Source organism: Oncorhynchus nerka, linkage group LG24 (genome assembly GCF_034236695.1).
Source record: "Oncorhynchus nerka isolate Pitt River linkage group LG24, Oner_Uvic_2.0, whole genome shotgun sequence".
NCBI lineage: Eukaryota > Metazoa > Chordata > Actinopteri > Salmoniformes > Salmonidae > Oncorhynchus > Oncorhynchus nerka.
In genome coordinates, this window is record NC_088419.1 from 94,866,776 (window position 1) to 94,888,077 (window position 21,302).

General features: G+C 52.4%; 2 protein-coding genes across 2 annotated transcripts in view; both read left to right on the plus strand.

Annotated features, from left to right (window-relative positions):
* LOC115127592 (solute carrier organic anion transporter family member 2A1-like) overlaps positions 1–2,785 on the plus strand; it is a 77,095-nt gene extending 74,310 nt beyond the window's left edge. Inside the window, exons 13-14 of the mRNA XM_065009350.1 lie at positions 1,271–1,391; positions 1,818–2,785. Coding sequence (XP_064865422.1) covers positions 1,271–1,391; positions 1,818–1,938 — 242 coding nt within the window. The 3' untranslated portion in view covers positions 1,939–2,785. The remainder of the gene's footprint in view (positions 1–1,270; positions 1,392–1,817) is intronic.
* Positions 2,786–3,950: 1,165 nt separating this feature from the next.
* LOC115124670 (ras-related protein Rab-6B-like) overlaps positions 3,951–21,302 on the plus strand; it is a 194,495-nt gene continuing 177,143 nt past the window's right edge. Inside the window, exon 1 of the mRNA XM_065009352.1 lies at positions 3,951–4,180. Within this exon, the coding sequence (XP_064865424.1) occupies positions 4,111–4,180 (70 nt within the window). The 5' untranslated portion in view covers positions 3,951–4,110. The remainder of the gene's footprint in view (positions 4,181–21,302) is intronic.

Below are 21,302 nucleotides of genomic sequence, written 5' to 3' on the forward strand. Positions count from 1 at the left end.
CGTCTTCAAGGATATGACCCGTCTTCAAGGATATGACCCGTCTTCAAGGATATGACCCGTCTTCCAGGATATGACCCGTCTTCTAGGATATGACCCGTCTTCTAGGATATGACCCGACTTCTAGGATATGACCCGTCTTCTAGGATATGACCCGTCTTCTAGGATATGACCCGTCTTCAAGGATATGACCCGTCTTCTAGGATATGACCCGTCCTCTAGGATATGACCCGTCTTCTAGGATATGACCCGTCTTCTAGGATATGACCCGTCTTCAAGGATATGACCCGTCTTCTAGGATATGACCCGTCTTCAAGGATATGACCCGTCTTCTAGGATATGACCCGTCTTCTAGGATATGACCCGTCTTCAAGGATATGACCCGTCTTCCAGGATATGACCCGTCTTCTAGGATATGACCCGTCTTCTAGGATATGACCCGTCTTCAAGGATATGACCCGTCTTCAAGGATATGACCCGTCTTCTAGGATATGACCCGTCCTCTAGGATATGACCCGTCTTCTAGGATATGACCCGTCTTCTAGGATATGACCCGTCTTCAAGGATATGACCCGTCTTCTAGGATATGACCCGTCTTCAAGGATATGACCCGTCTTCTAGGATATGACCCGTCTTCTAGGATATGACCCGTCTTCAAGGATATGACCCGTCTTCCAGGATATGACCCGTCTTCTAGGATATGACCCGTCTTCAAGGATATGACCCGTCTTCTAGGGATATGACCCGTCTTCTAGGATATGACCCGTCTTCAAGGATATGACCCGTCTTCCAGGATATGACCCGTCTTCTAGGATATGACCCGTCTTCAAGGATATGACCCGTTTCTAGGATATGACCCGTCTTCAAGGATATTTACCCGTCTTCTAGGATATGACCCGTCTTCTAGGATATGACCCTGCCTTATCATCCGTCAATGCAGTGTTACAGTGCCCTCTAGTGGATTACAACTATATTGAAATGCCGTTATTTTCTATGAACAGTGTTAATGTTTAGAGTTACGTCTTATTGTATTATAATAGCCTGGTTACCAGCCCTGTTCGACATGACCATCCTCAGCTCCTCTATTCTAGCCTGGTTACCAGCCCTGTTCGACATGACCATCCTCAGCTCCTCTATTCTAGCCTGGTTACCAGCCCTGTTCGACATGACCATCCTCAGCTCCTCTATTCTAGCCTGGTTACCAGCCCTTTGTGTGATCCTCCTCTATTCTAGCCTGGTTACCAGCCCTTTGTGTGATCCTCCTCTATTCTAGCCTGGTTACCAGCCCCAGCCCTGTTCGGCATTGTCATCGACAGCTCCTGTATTTGGTGGAAACAAGCCTGTGGCAACCGGCTGGGCTGTGGTTACTATGACAATAACATCCTGAGGAACAGGTAAGAATGCAACTATTGTCATGCCTCATTTATACAAGTGAGAATGATTCATTCATTAATGTATTGGTTGATTGATTGGTGATTGGTTGGTTGATTGATTGGTTGACTGGATTGGTTGATTGATTGGTTGATTGATTGGTGATTGGTTGGTTAACTGGATTGGTTGATTGATTGGTTGATTGATTGTTGATTGGTTGGTTGACCGGATTGTTTGATTGATTGGTGATTGGTTGGTTGACTGGATTGGTTGATTGATTGGTGATTGGTTGGTGATTGAACGGTTGACTGGATTGGTTGATTGATTGGATTGGTTGACTGGATTGGTTGATTGATTTCCCTGCAGGTACCTGGGCCTGCAGGTGGGAATGTGATATTTACAGTCATATAAACTAGCTCTAACCCTCCTGCCTTATCGTATCTCTGCAGGTACCTGGGCCTGCAGGTGGGCTTCAAGGTGATGGGGATCTTCCTGCTTGGGGTGGTGGGCTGGAAGGTCCTGAGGACCAGGGAGTACAGCCTGGAGAAGAGGCCTGATGGACCACTCTGATCTGGGATACGACTGACCTCCTGGCTCCCTACTCCGTCCTCTCTCCCGTCTCACTTTAAAGAGTAGTCTCAGGTCCACTACTGTTCCTTTCAACAGTCTGCTGAGGTGTTCTGTCTGAATGTGCTTTCCTTTACCCACCTGATCCACCTAACCTGTCTCACATGAGAGAAGTGACTCACCTATCAACTGCCAGTGGGCAAAGTCCACTATGCCTTTCAACCATAACATTTTTCAACGGTCTGGTTAAAGTATTCTCAAACCCAGCTGATCCTCGTGTTAGTAACCTCAGCGCTGTTCTCAAACCCAGCTGATCCTCGTGTTAGTAACCTCAGCGCTGTTCTCAAACCCAGCTGATCCTCGTGTTAGTAACCTCAGCGCTGCTCTCAAACCCTGCTGATCCTCCTGTTAGTAACCTCAGCACTGTTCTCAAACCCTGCTGATCCTCCTGTTAGTAACCTCAGCACTGTTCTCAAACCCTGCTGATCCTCGTGTTAGTAACCTCAGCACTGTTCTCAAACCCTGCTGATCCTCGTGTTAGTAACCTCAGCGCTGTTCTCACACCCTGCTGATCCTCGTGTTAGTAACCTCAGCGCTGTTCTCAAACCCTGCTGATCCTCGTGTTAGTAACCTCAGCACTGTTCTCAAACCCAGCTGATCCTCGTGTTAGTAACCTCAGCGCTGTTCTCAAACCCAGCTGATCCTACATGGGGAAGGGGGTCAGTATCCCCATATGGGGAAGGGGGTCAGTATCCCTACATGGGGAAGGGGGTCAGTATCCCCATATGGGGAAGGGGTTCAGTATCCCTACACGGGGAAAGGGGTCAGTATCCATACACGGGGAAGGGGGTCAGTATCCCTACATGGGGAAGGGGGTCAGTATTCCTACATAGGGAAGGGGGTCAGTATCCCTACATGGGGAAGGGGGTCAGTATCCCTACATGGGGAAGGGGGTCAGTATCCATACACGGGGAAGGGGGTCAGTATCCCTACACGGGGAAGGGGGTCAATATTCCTACATGGGGAAGGGGGTCAGTATTCCTACATGGGGAAGGGGGTCAGTATTCCTACATGGGGAAGGGGGTCAGTATTCCTACATGGGGAAGGGGGTCAGTATTCCTTCATGGGGAAGGGGGTCAGTATCCCTACATGGGGAAGGGGGTCAGTATCCCTACATGGGGAAGGGGGTCAGTATCCCTACATGGGGAAGGGGGTCAGTGAAAGGTGTTGATGTTAGATCATTTTGAAGGACAAAACGTAGTCTTTGGGTGCACATTGAAAACTGTACACCTGCTGTTATCCCAGGGATGTTGCTCATTCAGGTTTCTAGTTGCAGTAGACAACAAAGTTAAAGCTAGCTTAATATTTAAGTTTGTCTTTAACACAGAGGCATTTTGGTGAGTGGCATTATAGAGACTTTGAGTTTTTGTTTGAGATGTTTAAAAACATATTTTTTTTTACACAGAATAGTAATTTTATATGATCAATATCTCATCAGCTTTAATCACAATAATATGCTATGCATCAAATATCAATTGCACTGTTTAAATAATTGTTTCCTTGTTGAAATAAAATGCCAATACAATATGGTTAGTTTTGGATAATCTTAGTTTGCGTGCCTTATATTCAGCAATAAATACTTGTAACTTCTGTAAATAATAAAAATCTTTGTTTATATTGTCTAATTGTTATATTGTGTCGGAAAAGTTAAGAATGGGGGAAAAAGGGATTGTCTGTCTGTGTGTCTGTGTGTATGTAATCATCATGGGTCACTCAAGTACTAGAGAGGGAGCCAGAGGTAAAGGATGAGGTTTGAAGCTGTTTGCCTTATGGTCTTACTAATCTAAAATGTAGCGCACAAGAGTTTAAATAAACATTTTAAAAAGTGGAAAGCTTCCCTTTACTTCCGTTTCGCATGACGTCATGTGCCAGAGCAGGAAGGGAGGGGGCGGCAGACAAACAGAGCGAGGAGAGAGCAAACCGCGCACGCGCAGATTGCCGTTGAAGCGGACAGGAGGCGATCCAGTCAGTAGCGCTTCCATCGCGGAGAGAGCAGATTGAACGAGTTGAGGCGTCGCTTTTCAGTTTCACATCCATCATCAGCACCACAACCCCCGGACCACTGGGGAACAAGCGTTTCATTCTCCTGCTCTTTTACAAATTCTCCCCAAAAACATGTCTGTGGGTAGTGACTTTGGGAACCCTTTAAGGAAATTCAAACTGGTCTTTCTGGGGGAGCAAAGCGGTAAGTCATTCAGAATCGTCGGGAGAAGTTCTGTTCCGGTTGGGGATGACATTACGCTGACTGTATGCACCTGCTTCGTGTTCACTGTTATACGTTAAGTTTAAATGATCTCTTGATCTATAGGCTTCCTGTACACGTTGCTCTTAGTAACAACATATACTACATATTCTGTGGGAAAATGTCAAGCAAGTTTTTCTTATGTTTTGTCTGTTGAAAATAGTTCTGACGACAACCCCAGTATAAAGTGTTTATTATGACCGTCTATGGCTTTAATTGTTAGGCCTATTTTTTGTTTGATTATACTTTACGCACAACAGGAGCAAAACATTACGATTTCTTTTGCAGTCCAGTGTCACAACAATTCACGTTTTATAACGCGAATATAATTGTAGCTTGTCACCGATATGTAGGCTACAATTGCTATCTCAAATGGGTGGTGGTTATGCGATGATTTTGTCTCAAACGCGATGTGGTTTAAAAGAGATAAGTGAATTAATTAATTATTCTGTGTATGGCTGAGACACACCCAGGTTGCCAGTGTCTGTCGGTGGGAGAACTTGTGTAGCTGCAGTCTCTCTGCCACTGTATTCTCTTTCTCTTTCTCTCTCTCTCTCTCTCTCTGCCTCTCTCTCTCTCTCTGCCTCTCTCTACCTCTCTCTCTCTGCCTCTCTCTCTCTCTCTGCCTCTCCTCTCTCTGCTCTCTCTCTGCCTCTCTACCTCTCTGCTCTCTCTCCTCCTCTACCTCTCTCTCTCTCTCTCTCTCTCTCTGCCTCTCTCTACCTCTCTCTCTCTCTCTCTCTCTCTGCCTCTCTCTACCTCTCTACCTCTCTCTCTCTCTCTCTCTGCCTCTCTCTCTCTCTCTGCCTCTCTCTACCTCTCTACTCTCTCTCTCTCTCTCTCTCTACCTCCAGACGATGACTAAGTCATTTGGTAATTTGCATAGTGAATTGCGCTGGAAAATGTGGTCTAGTATCAAATATATGATCCCAATGAAGGGTTATTATGAATAGATAGACTGATGACCAACTTATCCCTGGCTTATCTTGGCTCAGTTTGTCCCTAAAGGCTCCACTACTCCACACCATTTTATGAGACTTGTTTCATCTCTTCATGTAGGTTCATTGGGTGTGTGGAGAAGTCAAGAGGTTTGTTTTCAGAGAGAGACAGAGGGAGGGGAGGGGGGTTGGAGAGAAATGGAGAGGGAGGGAGAGAAAGAGATCAAATCAAAATCAGATCAAATTTTATTGGTCACATACACATGTTTAACAGATGTTATTGCGAATGTAGCGAAATGCTTGATGGAGGTGGAAAGGGAGGGAGTGAGAAGGATGTAGAGGGAGGGAGTGAGAGAGAAGGATGGAGAGGGAGGGAGTGAGAGAGAAGGATGGAGAGGGAGTGAGAGAAAAGGATGGAGAGGGAGGGACAGAGAGAAAGAAGGAGAGGGAGGGAGTGAGAAGGATGGAGAGGGAGGGAGTGAGAGAAAGAAGGAGAGGGAGGGAGTGAGAAGGATGGAGAGGGAGGGAGTGAGAGAGAAGGATGTAGAGGGAGGGAGTGAGAGAGAAGGATGGAGAGGGAGGGAGTGAGAGAGAAGGATGGAGAGGGAGTGAGAGAGAATGATGGAGAGGGAGGGAGAGAGAGAAGGATGGAGAGGGAGGGAGAGAGAGAAAGAAGGAGAGGGAGGGAGTGAGAAGGATGGAGAGGAGGGAGGGAGTGAGAGAGGGGAGGGAGGATGTAGAGGGAGGGAGTGAGAGAGAAGGATGGAGAGGGAGGGAGGGAGAGAGAAGGATGGAGAGGGAGGGAGTGAGAGAGAAGGATGGAGGGAGGGAGGAGAGTGAGAGAGAAGGATGGAGAGGGAGAGAGTGAGAGAGAAGGATGGAGAGGGAGGGAGTGAGAGAGAAGGATGGAGAGGGAGGGAGTGAGAGAGAAGGATGGAGAGGGAGTGAGAGAGAAGGATGGAGAGGGAGGGAGAGAGAAGGATGGAGAGGGAGGGAGAGAGAGAAAGAAGGAGAGGGAGGGAGTGAGAAGGATGGAGAGGGAGGGAGTGAGAGAGAAGGATGGAGAGGAGGGAGGGAGAGAGAAGGATGGAGAGGGAGAGGGAGTGAGAGAGAAGGAGAGAAGGATGGAGAGGGAGGGAGAGGGAGAGAGAAGGATGGAGAGGGAGGGAGTGAGAGAGAAGGATGGAGAGGGAGGGAGGGAGAGAGAGAAGGATGGAGAGGGAGGGACAGAGAGAAAGAAGGATGGAGGGAGGGAGAGAGAAGGATGGAGAGGGAGGGAGGGAGAGAGAAGGATGGAGAGGGAGGGAGTGAGAGAGAAGGATGGAGAGGGAGGGAGAGAAGATGAGAGAGAAGGATGGAGAGGGAGAGAGAGAGAGAAGGATGGAGAGGAGGGAGTGAGAGAGAAGGATGGAGAGGGAGGGAGTGAGAGAGAAGGATGGCGAGGGAGGGAGTGGAGAGAAGGATGGAGAGGGAGGGAGAGAGAAGGATGGAGAGGGAGTGAGAGAGAAGGATGGCGAGGGAGGGAGTGAGAGAGAAGGATGGAGAGGGAGTGAGAGAGAAGGATGGAGAGGGAGGGAGAGAGAGAAGGATGGAGAGGGAGGGAGTGAGAGAGAAGGATGGAGAGGGAGGGAGAGAGAAGGATGGAGAGGGAGTGAGAGAGAAGGATGGAGAGGGAGGAGGGAGGGAGTGAGAGAGAAGGATGGAGAGGGAGTGAGAGAGAAGGATGGAGAGGGAGGGAGAGAGAGAAGGATGGAGAGGGAGGGAGTGAGAGAGAAGGATGGAGAGGGAGTGAGAGAGAGGATGGAGAGGGAGGGAGAGAGAGAAAGAAGGAGAGGGAGGGAGTGAGAAGGATGGAGAGGGAGGGAGTGAGAGAGAAGGATGTAGAGGGAGGGAGTGAGAGAGAAGGATGGAGAGGGAGAAGGATGGAGAGGGAGGGAGTGAGAGAGAAGGATGGAGAGGGAGGGAGAGAGAGAGAGAGAAGGATGGAGAGGGAGGAAGTGAGAGAGAAGGATGGAGAGGGAGGGAGTGAGTGAGAAGTATGTAGAGGGAGGGAGTGAGAGAGAAGGATGGAGAGGGAGGAAGTGAGAGAGAAGGATGGAGAGGGAGGGAGAGAGAGAAAGAATGAGAGGGAGGGAGTGAGAAGGATGGAGAGGGAGGGAGTGAGAGAGAGAGGGATGTAGAGGGAGGGAGTGAGAGAGAAGGATGGAGAGGGAGGGAGTGAGAGAGTGAGAGAGAAGGATGGAGAGGGAGAGAGTGAGAGAGAAGGATGGAGAGGGAGGGAGTGAGAGAGAAGGATGGAGAGGGAGAAAGTGAGAGAGAAGGATGGAGAGGGAGGGACAGAGAGAAAGAAGGAGAGGGAGGGAGTGAGAAGAAGGATGGAGAGGGAGGGAGTGAGAGAGAAGGATGGAGAGGGAGGGAGTGAGAGAGAAGGATGGAGAGGGAGGGAGTGAGAGAGAAGGATGTAGAGGAGGGAGTGAGAGAGAAGGATGGAGAGGGAGGGAGTGAGAGAGAAGGATGGAGAGGGAGGGAGTGAGAGAGAAGGATGGAGAGGGAGGGAGTGAGAGAGAAGGGATGTAGAGGGAGGGAGAGTGAGAGAGTGAGAGAGAAGGATGGAGAGGGAGAGAGTGAGAGAGAAGGATGGAGAGGGAGGGAGGGAGAGAGAAGGATGGAGAGGGAGGGAGTGAGAGAGAAGGATGGAGAGGGAGTGAGAGAGAAGGATGGAGAGGGAGGAGGAGAGAGAGGATGGAGAGGGAGGGACAGAGAGAAAGAAGGAGAGGGAGGGAGTGAGAAGGATGGAGAGGGAGGGAGTGAGAGAAAGAAGGAGAGGGAGGGAGTGAGAAGGATGTAGAGGGAGGGAGTGAGAGAGAAGGATGTAGAGGGAGGGAGTGAGAGAGAAGGATGGAGAGGGAGGGAGTGAGAGAGAAGGATGGAGAGGGAGAAGGATGGAGAGGGAGGGAGTGAGAGAGAAGGATGGAGAGGGAGGGAGAGAGAGAGAAGGATGGAGAGGGAGGGAGGGAGTGAGAGAGAAGGATGGAGAGGGAGGAAGTGAGAGAGAAGGATGGAGAGGGAGGGAGTGAGTGAGAAGTATGTAGAGGGAGGGAGTGAGAGAGAAGGATGGAGAGGGAGGAAGTGAGAGAGAAGGATGGAGAGGGAGGGAGAGAGAGAAAGAATGAGAGGGAGGGAGTGAGAAGGATGGAGAGGGAGGGAGTGAGAGAGAAGGATGGAGAGGGAGGGAGTGAGAGAGAAGGATGTAGAGGGAGGGAGTGAGAGAGAAGGATGGAGAGGGAGGGAGTGAGAGAGTGAGAGAGAAGGATGGAGAGGGAGAGAGTGAGAGAGAAGGATGGAGAGGGAGGGAGTGAGAGAGAAGGATGGAGAGGGAGTGAGAGAGAAGGATGGAGAGGGAGGGACAGAGAGAAAGAAGGAGAGGGAGGGAGTGAGAAGGATGGAGAGGGAGGGAGGGAGGAGAGACAAGGATGGAGAGGGAGGGAGTGAGAGAGAAGGATGGAGAGGGAGGGAGTGAGAGAGAAGGATGTGGAGAGGGAGGGAGTGAGAGAGAAGGATGGAGAGGGAGGGAGGAGAGAGAAGGATGGAGAGGGAGGGAGTGAGAGAGAAGGATGGAGAGGGAGGGAGTGAGAGAGAAGGATGTAGAGGGAGGGAGGAGAGAGAGTGAGAGAGAAGGATGGAGAGGGAGAGAGAGTGAGAGAGAAGGATGGAGAGGGAGGGAGTGAGAGAGAAGGATGGAGAGGGAGAGAGAGAGAAGGATGGAGAGGGAGTGAGAGAGAAGGATGGAGAGGGAGTGAGAGAGAAGGATGGAGAGGGGAGGGACAGAGAGAAAGAAGGAGAGGGAGGGAGGAGAAGGATGGAGAGGGAGGGATTGAGAGAAAGAAGGAGAGGGAGGGAGTGAGAAGGATGTAGAGGGAGGGAGTGAGAGAGAAGGATGTAGAGGGAGGGAGTGAGAGAGAAGGATGGAGAGGGAGGGAGTGAGAGAGAAGGATGGAGAGGGAGAGAGTGAGAGAGAAGGATGGAGAGGGAGTGAGAGAGAAGGATGGAGAGGGAGGGACAGAGAGAAAGAAGGAGAGGGAGGGAGTGAGAAGGATGGAGAGGGAGGGAGTGAGAGAGAAGGATGGAGAGGGAGGGAGTGAGAGAGAAGGATGGAGAGGGAGGGAGTGAGAGAGAAGGATGTAGAGGGAGGGAGTGAGAGAGAAGGATGTAGAGGGAGGGAGTGAGAGAGAAGGATGGAGAGGGAGGGAGTGAGAGAGAAGGATGGAGAGGGAGGGAGTGAGAGAGAAGGATGTAGAGGGATGGAGTGAGAGAGAAGGATGGAGAGGGAGTGAGAGAGAAGGATGGAGAGGGAGGGACAGAGAGAAAGAAGGAGAGGGAGGGAGTGAGAAGGATGGAGAGGGAGGGAGGGAGGGAGAGAGAAGGATGGAGAGGGAGGGAGTGAGAGAGAAGGATGGAGAGGGAGGGAGTGAGAGAGAAGGATGGAGAGGGAGGGAGTGAGAGAGAAGGATGGAGAGGGAGGGAGTGAGAGAGAAGGATGGAGAGGGAGGGAGTGAGAAGGATGTAGAGGGAGGGAGTGAGAGAGAAGGATGGAGAGGGAGGGAGTGAGAGAGAAGGATGGAGAGGGAGTGAGAGAGAAGGATGGAGAGGGAGGGACAGAGAGAAAGAAGGAGAGGGAGGGAGTGAGAAGGATGGAGAGGGAGGGAGTGAGAGAGAAGAAGGAGAGGGAGGAAGGAGTGAGAAGGATGGAGAGGGGGAGTGAGAGAGAAGGATGTAGAGGGAGGATGGAGAGAGAGAGAGAGGATGGAGAGGGAGGGAGTGAGAGAGAAGGATGGAGAGGGAGTGAGAGAGAGAGAAGATGGAGAGGGAGGGAGTGAGAGAAGGATGGAGAGGAGGGAGAGAGAGAAAGAAGGAGAGGGAGGGAGTGAGAAGGATGGAGAGGGAGGGAGTGAGAGAGAAGGATGTAGAGGGAGGGAGTGAGAGAGAAGGATGTAGAGGGAGGGAGTGAGAGAGAAGGATGGAGAGGGAGGGAGTGAGAGAGAAGGATGGAGAGGGAGGGAGTGAGAGAGAAGGATGTAGAGGGAGGGAGTGAGAGAGTGAGAGAGAAGGATGGAGAGGGAGAGAGTGAGAGAGAAGGATGGAGAGGGAGGGAGTGAGAGAGAAGGATGGAGAGGGAGGGAGTGAGAGAGAAGGATGGAGAGGGAGTGAGAGAGAAGGATGGAGAGGGAGTGAGAGAGAAGGATGGAGAGGGAGGGACAGAGAGAAAGAAGGAGAGGGAGGGAGTGAGAAGGATGGAGAGGGAGGGAGTGAGAGAAAGAAGGAGAGGGAGGGAGTGAGAAGGATGGAGAGGGAGGGAGTGAGAGAGAAGGATGTAGAGGGAGGGAGTGAGAGAGAAGGATGGAGAGGGAGGGAGTGAGAGAGAAGGATGGAGAGGGAGGGAGTGAGAGAGAAGGATGGAGAGGGAGAGAGTGAGAGAGAAGGATGGAGAGGGAGGGAGTGAGAGAGAAGGATGTAGAGGGAGGGAGTGAGAGAGAAGGATGGAGAGGGAGTGAGAGAGAAGGATGGAGAGGGAGGGACAGAGAGAAAGAAGGAGAGGGAGGGAGTGAGAAGGATGGAGAGGGAGGGAGTGAGAGAGAAGGATGGAGAGGGAGGGAGTGAGAAGGATGTAGAGGGAGGGAGTGAGAGAGAAGGATGGAGAGGGAGGGAGAGAGAAGGATGTAGAGGGAGGGAGTGAGAGAGAAGGATGGAGAGGGAGGGAGTGAGAAGGATGTAGAGGGAGGGAGTGAGAGAGAAGGATGGAGAGGGAGGGAGTGAGAAGGATGGAGAGGGAGGGAGTGAGAGAGAAGGATGGAGAGGGAGGGAGTGAGAGAGAAGGATGGAGAGGGAGGGAGTGAGAGAGAAGGATGGAGAGGGAGGGAGTGAGAGAGAAGGATGTAGAGGGAGGGAGTGAGAGAGAAGGATGGAGAGGGAGAGGGAGTGAGAGAGGATGGAGAGGGAGGGAGGAGAGAGAAGGATGGAGAGGGAGGGAGTGAGAGAGAAGGATGGAGAGGGAGGGAGTGAGAGAGAATGATGGAGAGGGAGGGAGAGAGAAGGATGTAGAGGGAGTGAGAGAGAAGGATGGAGAGGGAGGGACAAGGATGGAGAGGGAGGGAGTGAGAGAGAAGGATGGAGAGGGAGGGAGTGAGAGAGAAGGATGGAGAGGGAGGGAGTGAGAGAGAAGGATGGAGAGGGAGGGAGTGAGAGAGAAGGATGGAGAGGGAGAGAGGGAGGGAGAGAAGGATGGAGAGGGAGGGAGTGAGAGAGAAGGGTGTAGAGGGAGGGAGTGAGAGAGAAGGATGGAGAGGGAGTGAGAGAGAAGGATGGAGAGGGAGGGACAGAGAGAAAGAAGGAGAGGGAGGGGAAGGAGAAGGGATGGAGAGGGAGGGAGGGAGTGAGAGAGAAGGATGGAGAGGGAGGGAGTGAGAGAGAAGGATGTAGAGGGAGGGAGTGAGAGAGAAGGATGGAGAGGGAGGGAGTGAGAGAGAAGGATGGAGAGGGAGGATGGAGAGAGAGAGAAGGATGGAGAGGGAGGGAGAGGAGAGGGAGAGAGAGAAGGATGGAGAGGGAGAGGAGTGAGAGAGAAGAGAGAAGGATGGAGAGGGAGGGAGGGAGAGAAGGATGGAGAGGGAGGGAGTGAGAGAGAAGGATGAGGAGGGAGGGAGTGAGAGAGAAGGATGGAGAGGGAGGGAGTGAGAGAGAAGGATGGAGAGGGAGGGAGTGAGAGAGAAGGATGGAGAGGGAGGGAGTGAGAGAGGATGGAGAGGGAGGGAGTGAGAGAGAAGGATGGAGAGGGAGGGAGTGAGAGAGAAGGATGGAGAGGGAGGGAAGGATGGAGAGAGAATGGATGGAGAGGGAGGGAGAGAGAAGGATGGAGAGGGAGTGAGAGAGAAGGATGGAGAGGGAGGGAGAAGGATGGAGAGGGAGGGAGGAGAGGGAGGGAGTGAGGATGGAGAGGGAGGGAGTGAGAGAGGAAGGGGAGGGAGAGGGAGGGAGGAGGGAGTGAGAGAGAAGGATGGAGAGGGAGGGAGTGAGAGAGAAGGATGGAGAGGGAGGGAGAGAGAGAAGGATGGAGAGGGAGGGAGAGAGAGAGGGGAAGGATGGGAGGGAGTGAGAGAGAGGATGGAGAGGGAGGGAGTGAGAAGGATGAGAGGGAGGGAGAGAGAGAAGGATGGAGAGGGAGGGAGTGAGAGAGAAGGATGGAGAGGGGAGGGAGTGAGAGAGAAGGATGGAGAGGGAGGGAGTGAGAGAGAAGGATGTAGAGGGAGGGAGTGAGAGAGAGAAGGATGGAGAGGAGAGAGAAGGATGGAGAGAAGGATGGAGAGGGGAGGGAGTGAGAGAGAGAGGGATGGAGAGGGAGGGAGTGAGAGAGAAGGATGGAGAGGGAGGGAGGGAGGGAGTGAGAGAGAATGATGGAGAGGGAGGGAGGAGAAAGGGATGGGAGAGGAGAAGGGATGGAGAGAGAAGGATGGAGAGGGAGGGAGAAGGATGGAGAGGAGGGAGAGAGAGAAGGATGGAGAGGGAGGGAGTGAGAGAGAAGGATGGAGAGGGAGGGAGTGAGAGAAGGATGGAGAGGGAGGGAGAGAGAGAAGGATGGAGAGGGAGAGAGTGAGAGAGAAGGATGGAGAGGGAGGGAGTGAGAGAGAAGGGTGGAGAGGGAGGGAGTGAGAGAGAAGGATGGAGAGGGAGGAGAGAGAAGGATGGAGAGGGAGGGACAGAGAGAAAGAAGGAGAGGGAGGGAGAGAAGGATGGAGAGGGAGGGAGTGAGAGAGAAGGATGGAGAGGGAGGGAGGAGAGAGAAGGATGTAGAGGAGGAGGAGAGAGAGAGAAGGATGAGAGGGGAGGGAGTGAGAGAGAAGGATGGAGAGGGAGGAGAGAGAGAGAAGGATGGAGAGGGAGGGAGTGAGAGAGAAGGATGGAGAGGGAGGAAGTGAGAGAGAAGGGATGGAGAGAGGGAGGGGGAGGAGAAGTATGTAGAGGGAGGGAGTGAGAGAGAGGATGTAGAGGAGGGAGAGAGAGAGAAGGGGATGGAGAGGAGGGAGTGAGAGAGAAGGGATGGGGAGGAGTAGAGGAGGAGAAGGAGGATGGAGAGGGAGGGAGTGGAGAGGAAGAGAAGGATGGAGAGGAGGACAAGGAGAGAAGGAGAGAGAGAGAAGGATGGAGAGGGAGGAGAGAGAGAAGGATGGAGAGGAGGAGAGAGAGAAGGATGGAGAGGGAGGGAGTGAGAGAGAGAGGATGGGAGGGAGGGAGGAGAAGGATGGAGAGGGAGGGAGAGAGAGAAGGATGGAGAGGAGGGAGGATGAGAGAGAAGGATGGAGAGGGGAGAGAGAGAAGGATGGAGAGGAGGGAGAGAGAGAGGATGGAGAGGGAGGGAGAGAGAGAGAAGGATGGAGAGGGAGGGAGTGAGAGAGAAGGATGGAGAGGGAGGAGAGGATGGAGAGAGAAGGATGGAGAGGGAGAGAGTGAGAGAGAAGGATGGAGAGGAGGGAGGAGAGAGAAGGATGGAGAGGGAGGGAGAGAGAGAGAGAGGATGGAGAGGGATTGAGGGAGAGAGAGAAGGATGAGAGGGAGGGAGAGAAGGAGAGAGAAGGATGGAGAGGGAGGGAGTGAGAGAGAAGGATGGAGAGGGAGGAAGTGAGAGAGAAGGATGGAGAGGGAGGGAGAGAGAGAAAGAATGAGAGGGAGGGAGTGAGAAGAAGGATGGAGAGGGAGGGAGAGAGAGAAAGGATGGAGAGGGAGGGAGTGAGAGAGAAGGATGTAGAGGGAGGGAGTGAGAGAGAAGGATGGAGAGGGAGGGAGTGAGAGAGAAGGATGGAGAGGGAGGGAGTGAGAGAGAAGGATGGAGAGGGAGGGAGAGAGAGGGATGGAGAGGGAGAGAGAGAGAAGGATGGGAGAGGGAGGGAGTGAGAGAGAAGGATGGAGGGAGGGAGTGAGAGAGAAGGATGGAGAGGGAGGGAGAGAGAGAGAAGGATGGAGAGGGAGGGAGTGAGAAGGATGAGAGAAGAGGGAGAGAGAGAGAAGGAGGAGAGGGAGGGAGAAGATGAGAAGATGGAGAGGGAGGGAGAGAGAGAGAAGGATGGAGAGGGAGGGAGGAGAGAGAAGGATGTAGAGGGAGGGAGTGAGAGAGAAGGATGGAGAGGAGGGAGGAGAGAGAAGGATGGAGAGGGAGGGAGTGAGAGAGAAGGATGGAGAGGGAGGGAGTGAGAGAGAAGGATGGAGAGGGGAGGGGGAGGAGAGAGAAGGATGGAGAGGGAGGGAGAGAGAAAAGATGGAGAGGGAGGAGAGAGAAGGATGGAGAGGGAGGGAGTGAGAGAGAAGGATGGAGAGGGAGGAGAGAGAAGAAGGATGGAGAGGGAGGAGAGAGAGAGAAGGATGAGAGGGAGGGAGTGAGAGAGAAGGATGGAGAGGGAGTGAGAGAGAAGGATGGAGAGGGAGGGAGAGAGAGAAGAAGGAGAGGGAGGGAGAGAGAAGGATGGAGAGGGAGGAGGGAGTGAGAGAGAAGGATGGAGAGGGAGGGAGGATGAGAGAGAAGGATGGAGAGGGAGAGAGAGAGAGAAGGATGGAGAGGGAGGGAGAGAGAGAAGGATGGAGGGGAGGGAGAGAGAGAGGGATGGAGAGGGAGAGGAGTGAGAGAGAAGGATGGAGAGGGAGGGAGGGAGTGAGAGAGAAGGATGGAGGAGGGAGGGAGGATGGAGAGAGAGGATGAGAGGAGGGAGGGAGGGAGAGAGAGAGGGATGGAGAGGGAGGGAGAGAGAGAAGGAATGAGAGGGAGGAGGAGAAGGATGGAGAGGGAGGGAGGAGAGAGAAGGATGGAGAGGGAGGGAGTGAGAGAGAAGGATGGAGAGGAGAGAGAGGATGGAGAGAGAAGGATGGAGAGGGAGGGAGTGAGAGAGAAGGATGGAGAGGGAGGGAGGAGAGAGAAGGATGGAGAGGGAGGGAGAGAGAAGGATGGAGAGGGAGAGAAGTGAGAGAGAAGGATGGAGAGGGAGGGAGTGAGAGAGAAGGATGGAGAGGGAGGGAGAGAGAAGGATGGAGAGGGAGGGAGAGAGAGAGAAGGATGGAGGGAGAGGGGGAGTGAGAAGGATGGATGGAGAGGGAGGGAGTGAGAGAGAAGGATGGAGAGGGAGGAGTGAGAAGGATGGAGAGGAGGGAGTGAGAGAGAAGGATGGAGAGGGAGGGAGGAGAGAGAAGGATGGAGAGGGAGGGAGAGAGAGAAGGATGGAGAGGGAGGGAGAGAGAGAAAGGAGGAGAGGGAGGAGAGAGAAGGATGGAGAGGGAGGGAGAGAGAGAGAGAGAGGAGAGGGAGGAGGGAGGGAGGGAGGGAGGGAGAGAGAAGGATGGAGAGGGAGGGAGTGAGAGAGAGAAGGATGAGGGAGAGGAAGTGAGAGAGAAGGATGGAGAGGGAGGGAGTGAGAGAGAAGGATGGAGAGGGAGGGAGTGAGAGAGAAGGATGGAGAGGGAGGGGAGAGGAGGAGAGAGAAGGATGGAGAGGGAGGGAGTGAGAGAGAAGGATGTAGAGGGAGGGAGGAGAGAGAAGGATGGAGAGGGAGGGAGGAGAGAGAGAAGGATGGAGAGGGAGAGAGTGAGAGAGAAGGATGGAGAGGGAGGGAGTGAGAGAGAAGGATGGAGAGGGAGGGAGTGAGAGAGAAGGATGGAGAGGGAGAGAGAAGGATGGAGAGGGAGGGAGTGAGAGAGAAGGATGGAGAGGGAGGGAGAGAGAGAGAAGGATGGAGAGGGAGGGAGGGAGTGAGAGAGAAGGATAGAGAGGGAGGGAGAGAGAGAAAGAAGGAGAGGGAGGGAGTGAGAAGGATGGAGAGGGAGGGAGTGAGAGAGAAGGATGTAGAGGGAGGGAGTGAGAGAGAAGGATGGAGAGGGAGAGAGTGAGAGAGAGGATGGAGAGGGAGAGAGTGAGAGAGAAGGATGGAGAGGGAGGGAGTGAGAGAGAAGGATGGAGAGGGAGGGAGTGAGAGAGAAGGATGGAGAGGGAGGGAGGGAGTGAGAGAGAAGGATGGAGAGGGAGGAAGTGAGAGAGAAGGATGGAGAGGGAGGGAGTGAGTGAGAAGTATGTAGAGGGAGGGAGTAAGAGAGAAGGATGGAGAGGGAGGAAGTGAGAGAGAAGGATGGAGAGGGAGGGAGAGAGAGAAAGAATGAGAGGGAGGGAGTGAGAAGGATGGAGAGGGAGGGAGTGAGAGAGAAGGATGGAGAGGGAGGGAGTGAGAGAGAAGGATGTAGAGGGAGGGAGTGAGAGAGAAGGATGTAGAGGGAGGGAGTGAGAGAGAAGGATGGAGAGGGAGGGAGTGAGAGAGAAGGATGGAGAGGGAGGGAGAGAGAAGGATGGAGAGGGAGTGAGAGAGAAGGATGGCGAGGGAGGGAGTGAGAGAGAAGGATGGAGAGGGAGTGAGAGAGAAGGATGGAGAGGGAGGGAGAGAGAGAGAAGGATGGAGAGGGAGGGAGTGAGAGAGAAGGATGGAGAGGGATTGGGAGAGAAGGATGGAGAGGGAGGGAGAGAGAGAAAGAAGGAGAGGGAGGGAGTGAGAAGGATGGAGAGGGAGGGAGTGAGAAGGATGGAGAGGGAGGGAGAGAGAGAAAGAAGGAGAGGGAGGGAGTGAGAAGGATGGAGAGGGAGGGAGAGAGAGAAAGAAGGAGAGGGAGGGAGTGAGAGAGAAGGATGGAGAGGGAGGGAGAGAGAGAAAGAAGGAGAGGGAGGGAGTGAGAGAGAAGGATGGAGAGGGAGGGAGAGAGAGAGAAGGATGGAGAGGGAGGGAGGAGAAGGATGGAGAGGGAGGGAGTAAGAGAGAGGATGGAGAGGGAGGAGAGAGAGAAAGAAGGAGAGGGAGGGAGTGAGAGAGAAGGATGGAGAGGGAGGGAGAGAGAGAGAAGGATGGAGAGGGAGGGAGTGAGAGAGAAGGATGGAGAGGGAGTGAGAGAGAAGGATGGAGAGGGAGGGAGAGAGAGAGAAGGATGGAGAGGGAGGGAGAGAGAGAAAGAAGGAGAGGGAGGGAGTGAGAAGGATGGAGAGGGAGGGAGAGAGAGAGAAGGATGGAGAGGGAGGGAGAGAGAGAAAGAAGGAGAGGGAGGGAGTGAGAGAGGAGGATGGAGAGGGAGGGAGAGAGAGAGAAGGATGGAGAGGGAGGGAGTGAGAGAGAAGGATGTAGAGGGAGGGAGTGAGAGAGAAGGATGGAGAGGGAGTGGGAGAGAAGGATGGAGAGGGAGGGAGAGAGAGAAAGAAGGAGAGGGAGGGAGTGAGAAGGATGGAGAGGGAGGGAGTGAGAGAGAAGGATGGAGAGGGAGGGAGTGAGAGAGAAGGATGGAGAGGGAGGGAGTGAGAGAGAAGGATGTAGAGGGAGGGAGTGAGAGAGTGAGAGAGAAGGATGGAGAGGGAGGGAGTGAGAGAGAAGGATGTAGAGGGAGGGAGTGAGAGAGAAGGATGGAGAGGGAGGGAGTGAGTGAGAAGGATGGAGAGGGAGGGAGTGAGAGAGAAGGATGTAGAGGGAGGGAGTGAGAAGGATGTAGAGGGAGGGAGTGAGAGAGAGGATGGAGAGGGAGGGAGGAGAGAGAATGATGGAGAGGGAGTGAGAGAGAAGGATGGAGAGGGAGGGACAGAGAGAAAGAAGGAGAGGGAGGGAGGAGAAGGATGGAGAGGGAGGAGTGAGAGAGAAGGATGGAGAGGGAGGGAGTGAGAGAGAAGGATGTAGGGGTCCAGGGAGGAGGGAGAGAGAGAAGGATGGAGAGGGAGGGAGTGAGAGAGAAGGATGGAGAGGGAGAGAGTGAGAGAAGGATGGAGAGGGAGGGAGTGAGAGAGAAGGGATGGAGAGGAGGGAGTGGAGAGAGAAGGATGGAGAGGAGAGAGAAGGAGAAGGAGAGGGAGGGAGTGAGAGAGAAGGATGGAGAGGGAGGGAGGGAGAGAGAAGGATGGAGAGGGAGGGAGGGAGTGAGAGAGAAGGATGGAGAGGGAGGAAGTGAGAGAGAAGGATGGAGAGGGAGGGAGTGAGTGAGAAGTATGTAGAGGGAGGGAGTGAGAGAGAAGGATGTAGAGGCAGGGAGTGAGAGAGAAGGATGGAGAGGGAGGGAGTGAGAGAGAAGGATGGAGAGGGAGGGAGTGAGAGAGAAGGATGGCGAGCAGACAGACAGTATCTAGTTTGGATCCAGTCTCCTTCCTAGCAGACAGACAGTATCTAGTTTGGGTCCAGTCTCCTTCCTAGCAGACAGACAGTATCTAGTTTGGGTCCAGTCTCCTTCCTAGCAGACAGACAGTATCTAGTTTGGATCCAGTCTCCTTCCTAGGAGACAGACAGTATCTAGTTTGGATCCAGTCTCCTTCCTAGCAGACAGGCAGTATCTAGTTTGGGTCCAGTCTCCTTCCTAGCAGACAGACAGTATCTAGTTTGGGTCCAGTCTCCTTCCTAGCAGACAGACAGTATCTAGTTTGGATCCAGTCTCCTTCCTAGGAGACAGACAGTATCTAGTTTGGATCCAGGCAGACAGTATCCTTCCTAGCAGACAGACAGTATCTAGTTTGGGTCCAGTCTCCTTCCTAGCAGACAGACAGTATCTAGTTTGGAGTCTCCTCCAGTCTCCTCCCTTCCTAGCAGACAGACAGTATCTAGTTTGGATCCAGTCTCCTTCCTAGCAGACAGACAGTATCTAGTTTGGAGTCTCCAGTCTCCTTCCTAGCAGACAGACAGTTTGGATCTAGTTTGGACAGACAGTCCAGTCTCCTTCCTAGCAGACAGACAGTATCTAGTTTGGATCCAGTCTCCTTCCTAGCAGACAGACAGTTTGGATCCAGTCTAGTTTGGATCCAGTCTCCTTCCTAGCAGACAGACAGTGTCTAGTTTGGGCTCCTTCCAGTCTCCTTCCTAGCAGACAGACAGTATCTAGTTTGGATCCAGTCTCCTTCCTAGCAGACAGACAGTATCTAGTTTGGACAGATCCAGTCTCCTTCCTAGCAGACAGACAGTATCTAGTTTGGATCCAGTCTCCTTCCTAGCAGACAGACAGTATCTAGTTTGGATCCAGTCTCCTTCCAGACAGTAGTTTGGATCAGACAGACAGACAGTATCTAGTTTGGGTCCAGTCTCCTTCCTAGCAGACAGACAGTCTTTGGATCCAGTCTCCTTCCTAGCAGACAGACAGTATCTAGTTTGGATCCAGTCTCCTTCCTAGCAGACAGACAGTATCTAGTTTGGATCCAGTCTCCTTCCTAGCAGACAGACAGTATCTAGTTTGGATCCAGTCTCCTTCCTAGCAGACAGACAGTATCTAGTTTGGATCCAGTCTCCTTCCTAGCAGACAGACAGTAATCTAGTTTGGATCCAGTCTCCTTCCTAGCAGACAGACAGTATCTAGTTTGGATCCAGTCTCCTTCCTAGCAGACAGACAGTATCTAGTTTGGAGTCCAGTCTCCTTCCTAGCAGACAGACAGTATCTAGTTTGGATCCAGTCTCCTTCCTAGCAGACAGACAGTATCTAGTTTGGGTCCAGTCTCCTTCCTAGCAGACAGACAGTATCTAGTTTGGATCCAGTCTCCTTCCCTAGCAGACAGACAGTATCTAGTTTGGATCCAGTCTCCTTCCTAGCAGACAGACAGACAGTATCTAGTTTGGGTCCAGTCTCCTTCCTAGCAGACAGACAGTAATCTAGTTTGGGTCCAGTCTTCCTTCCTAGCAGACAGACAGTATCTAGTTTGGGTCCAGTCTCCTTCCTAGCAGACAGACAGTTTCTAGTTTGGATCCAGTCTCCTTCCTAGCAGACAGACAGTATCTAGTTTGGGTCCAGTCTCCTTCCTAGCAGACAGACAGTATCTAGTTTGGATCCAGTCTCCTTCCTAGCAGACAGACAGTATCTAGTTTGGATCCAGTCTCCTTCCTAGCAGACAGATAGTATCTAGTTTGGATCCAGTCTCCTTCCTAGCAGACAGACAGTATCTAATTTGGATACAGTCTCCTTCCTAGCAGACAGACAGTATCTAGTTTGGGTCCAGTCTCCTTCCTAGCAGACAGACAGTATCTAGTTTGGGGTCCAGTCTCCTTCCTAGCAGACAGACTTAATCTAGTTTGGATCCAGTCTGCTTCCTAGTTTGGATCCAGTCTCCTTCCTAGCAGACAGACAGTATCTAGTTTGGATCCAGTCTCCTTCCTAGCAGACAGACAGTATCTAGTTTGGGTCCAGTCTCCTTCCTAGCAGACAGACAGTATCTAGTTTGGATCCAGTCTCCTTCCTAGCAGACAGACAGTATCTAGTTTGGATCCAGTCTCCTTCCTAGCAGACAGACAGTATCTAGACAGACAGTTTTTGGATCCAGTCTCCTTCCTAGCAGACAGACAGTATCTAGTTTGGATCCAGTCTCCTTCCTAGCAGACAGACAGTATCTAGTTTGGGATCCAGTCTCCTTCCTAGCAGACAGACAGTATCTAGTTTGGATCCAGTCTCCTTCCTAGCAGACAGACAGTATCTAGTTTGGGTCCAGTCTCCTTCCTAGCAGACAGACAGACAGTATCTAGTTTGGATCCAGTCTCCCTTCCTAGCAGACAGACAGTATCTAGTTTGGATCCAGCAGACAGACAGTATCTAGTTTGGATCCAGTCTCCTTCCTAGCAGACAGACAGTATCTAGTTTGGATCCAGTCTCCTTCCTAGCAGACAGACAGTATCTAGTTTGGATCCAGTCTCCCTTCCTAGCAGACAGACAGTATCTAGTTTGGATCCAGTCTCCTTCCTAGCAGACAGACAGTATCTAGTTTGGATCCAGTCTCCTTCCTAGCAGACAGACAGTATCTAGTTTGGGATCCAGTCTCCTTCCTAGCAGACAGACAGTATCTAGTTTGGATCCAGTCTCCTTCCTAGCAGACAGACAGTATCTAGTTTGGATCCAGTCTCCTTCCTAGCAGACAGACAGTATCTAGTTTGGATCCAGTCTCCTCTTCCTAGCAGACAGACAGTATCTAGTTTGGATCCAGTCTCCTTCCTAGCAGACAGACAGTATCTAGTTTGGATCCAGTCCAGTCTCCTTCCCTAGCAGACAGACAGTACAGTTTGGATCCAGTCTCCCCTTCCCTAGCAGACAGACAGTTTGGATCCAGTCTCCTTCCT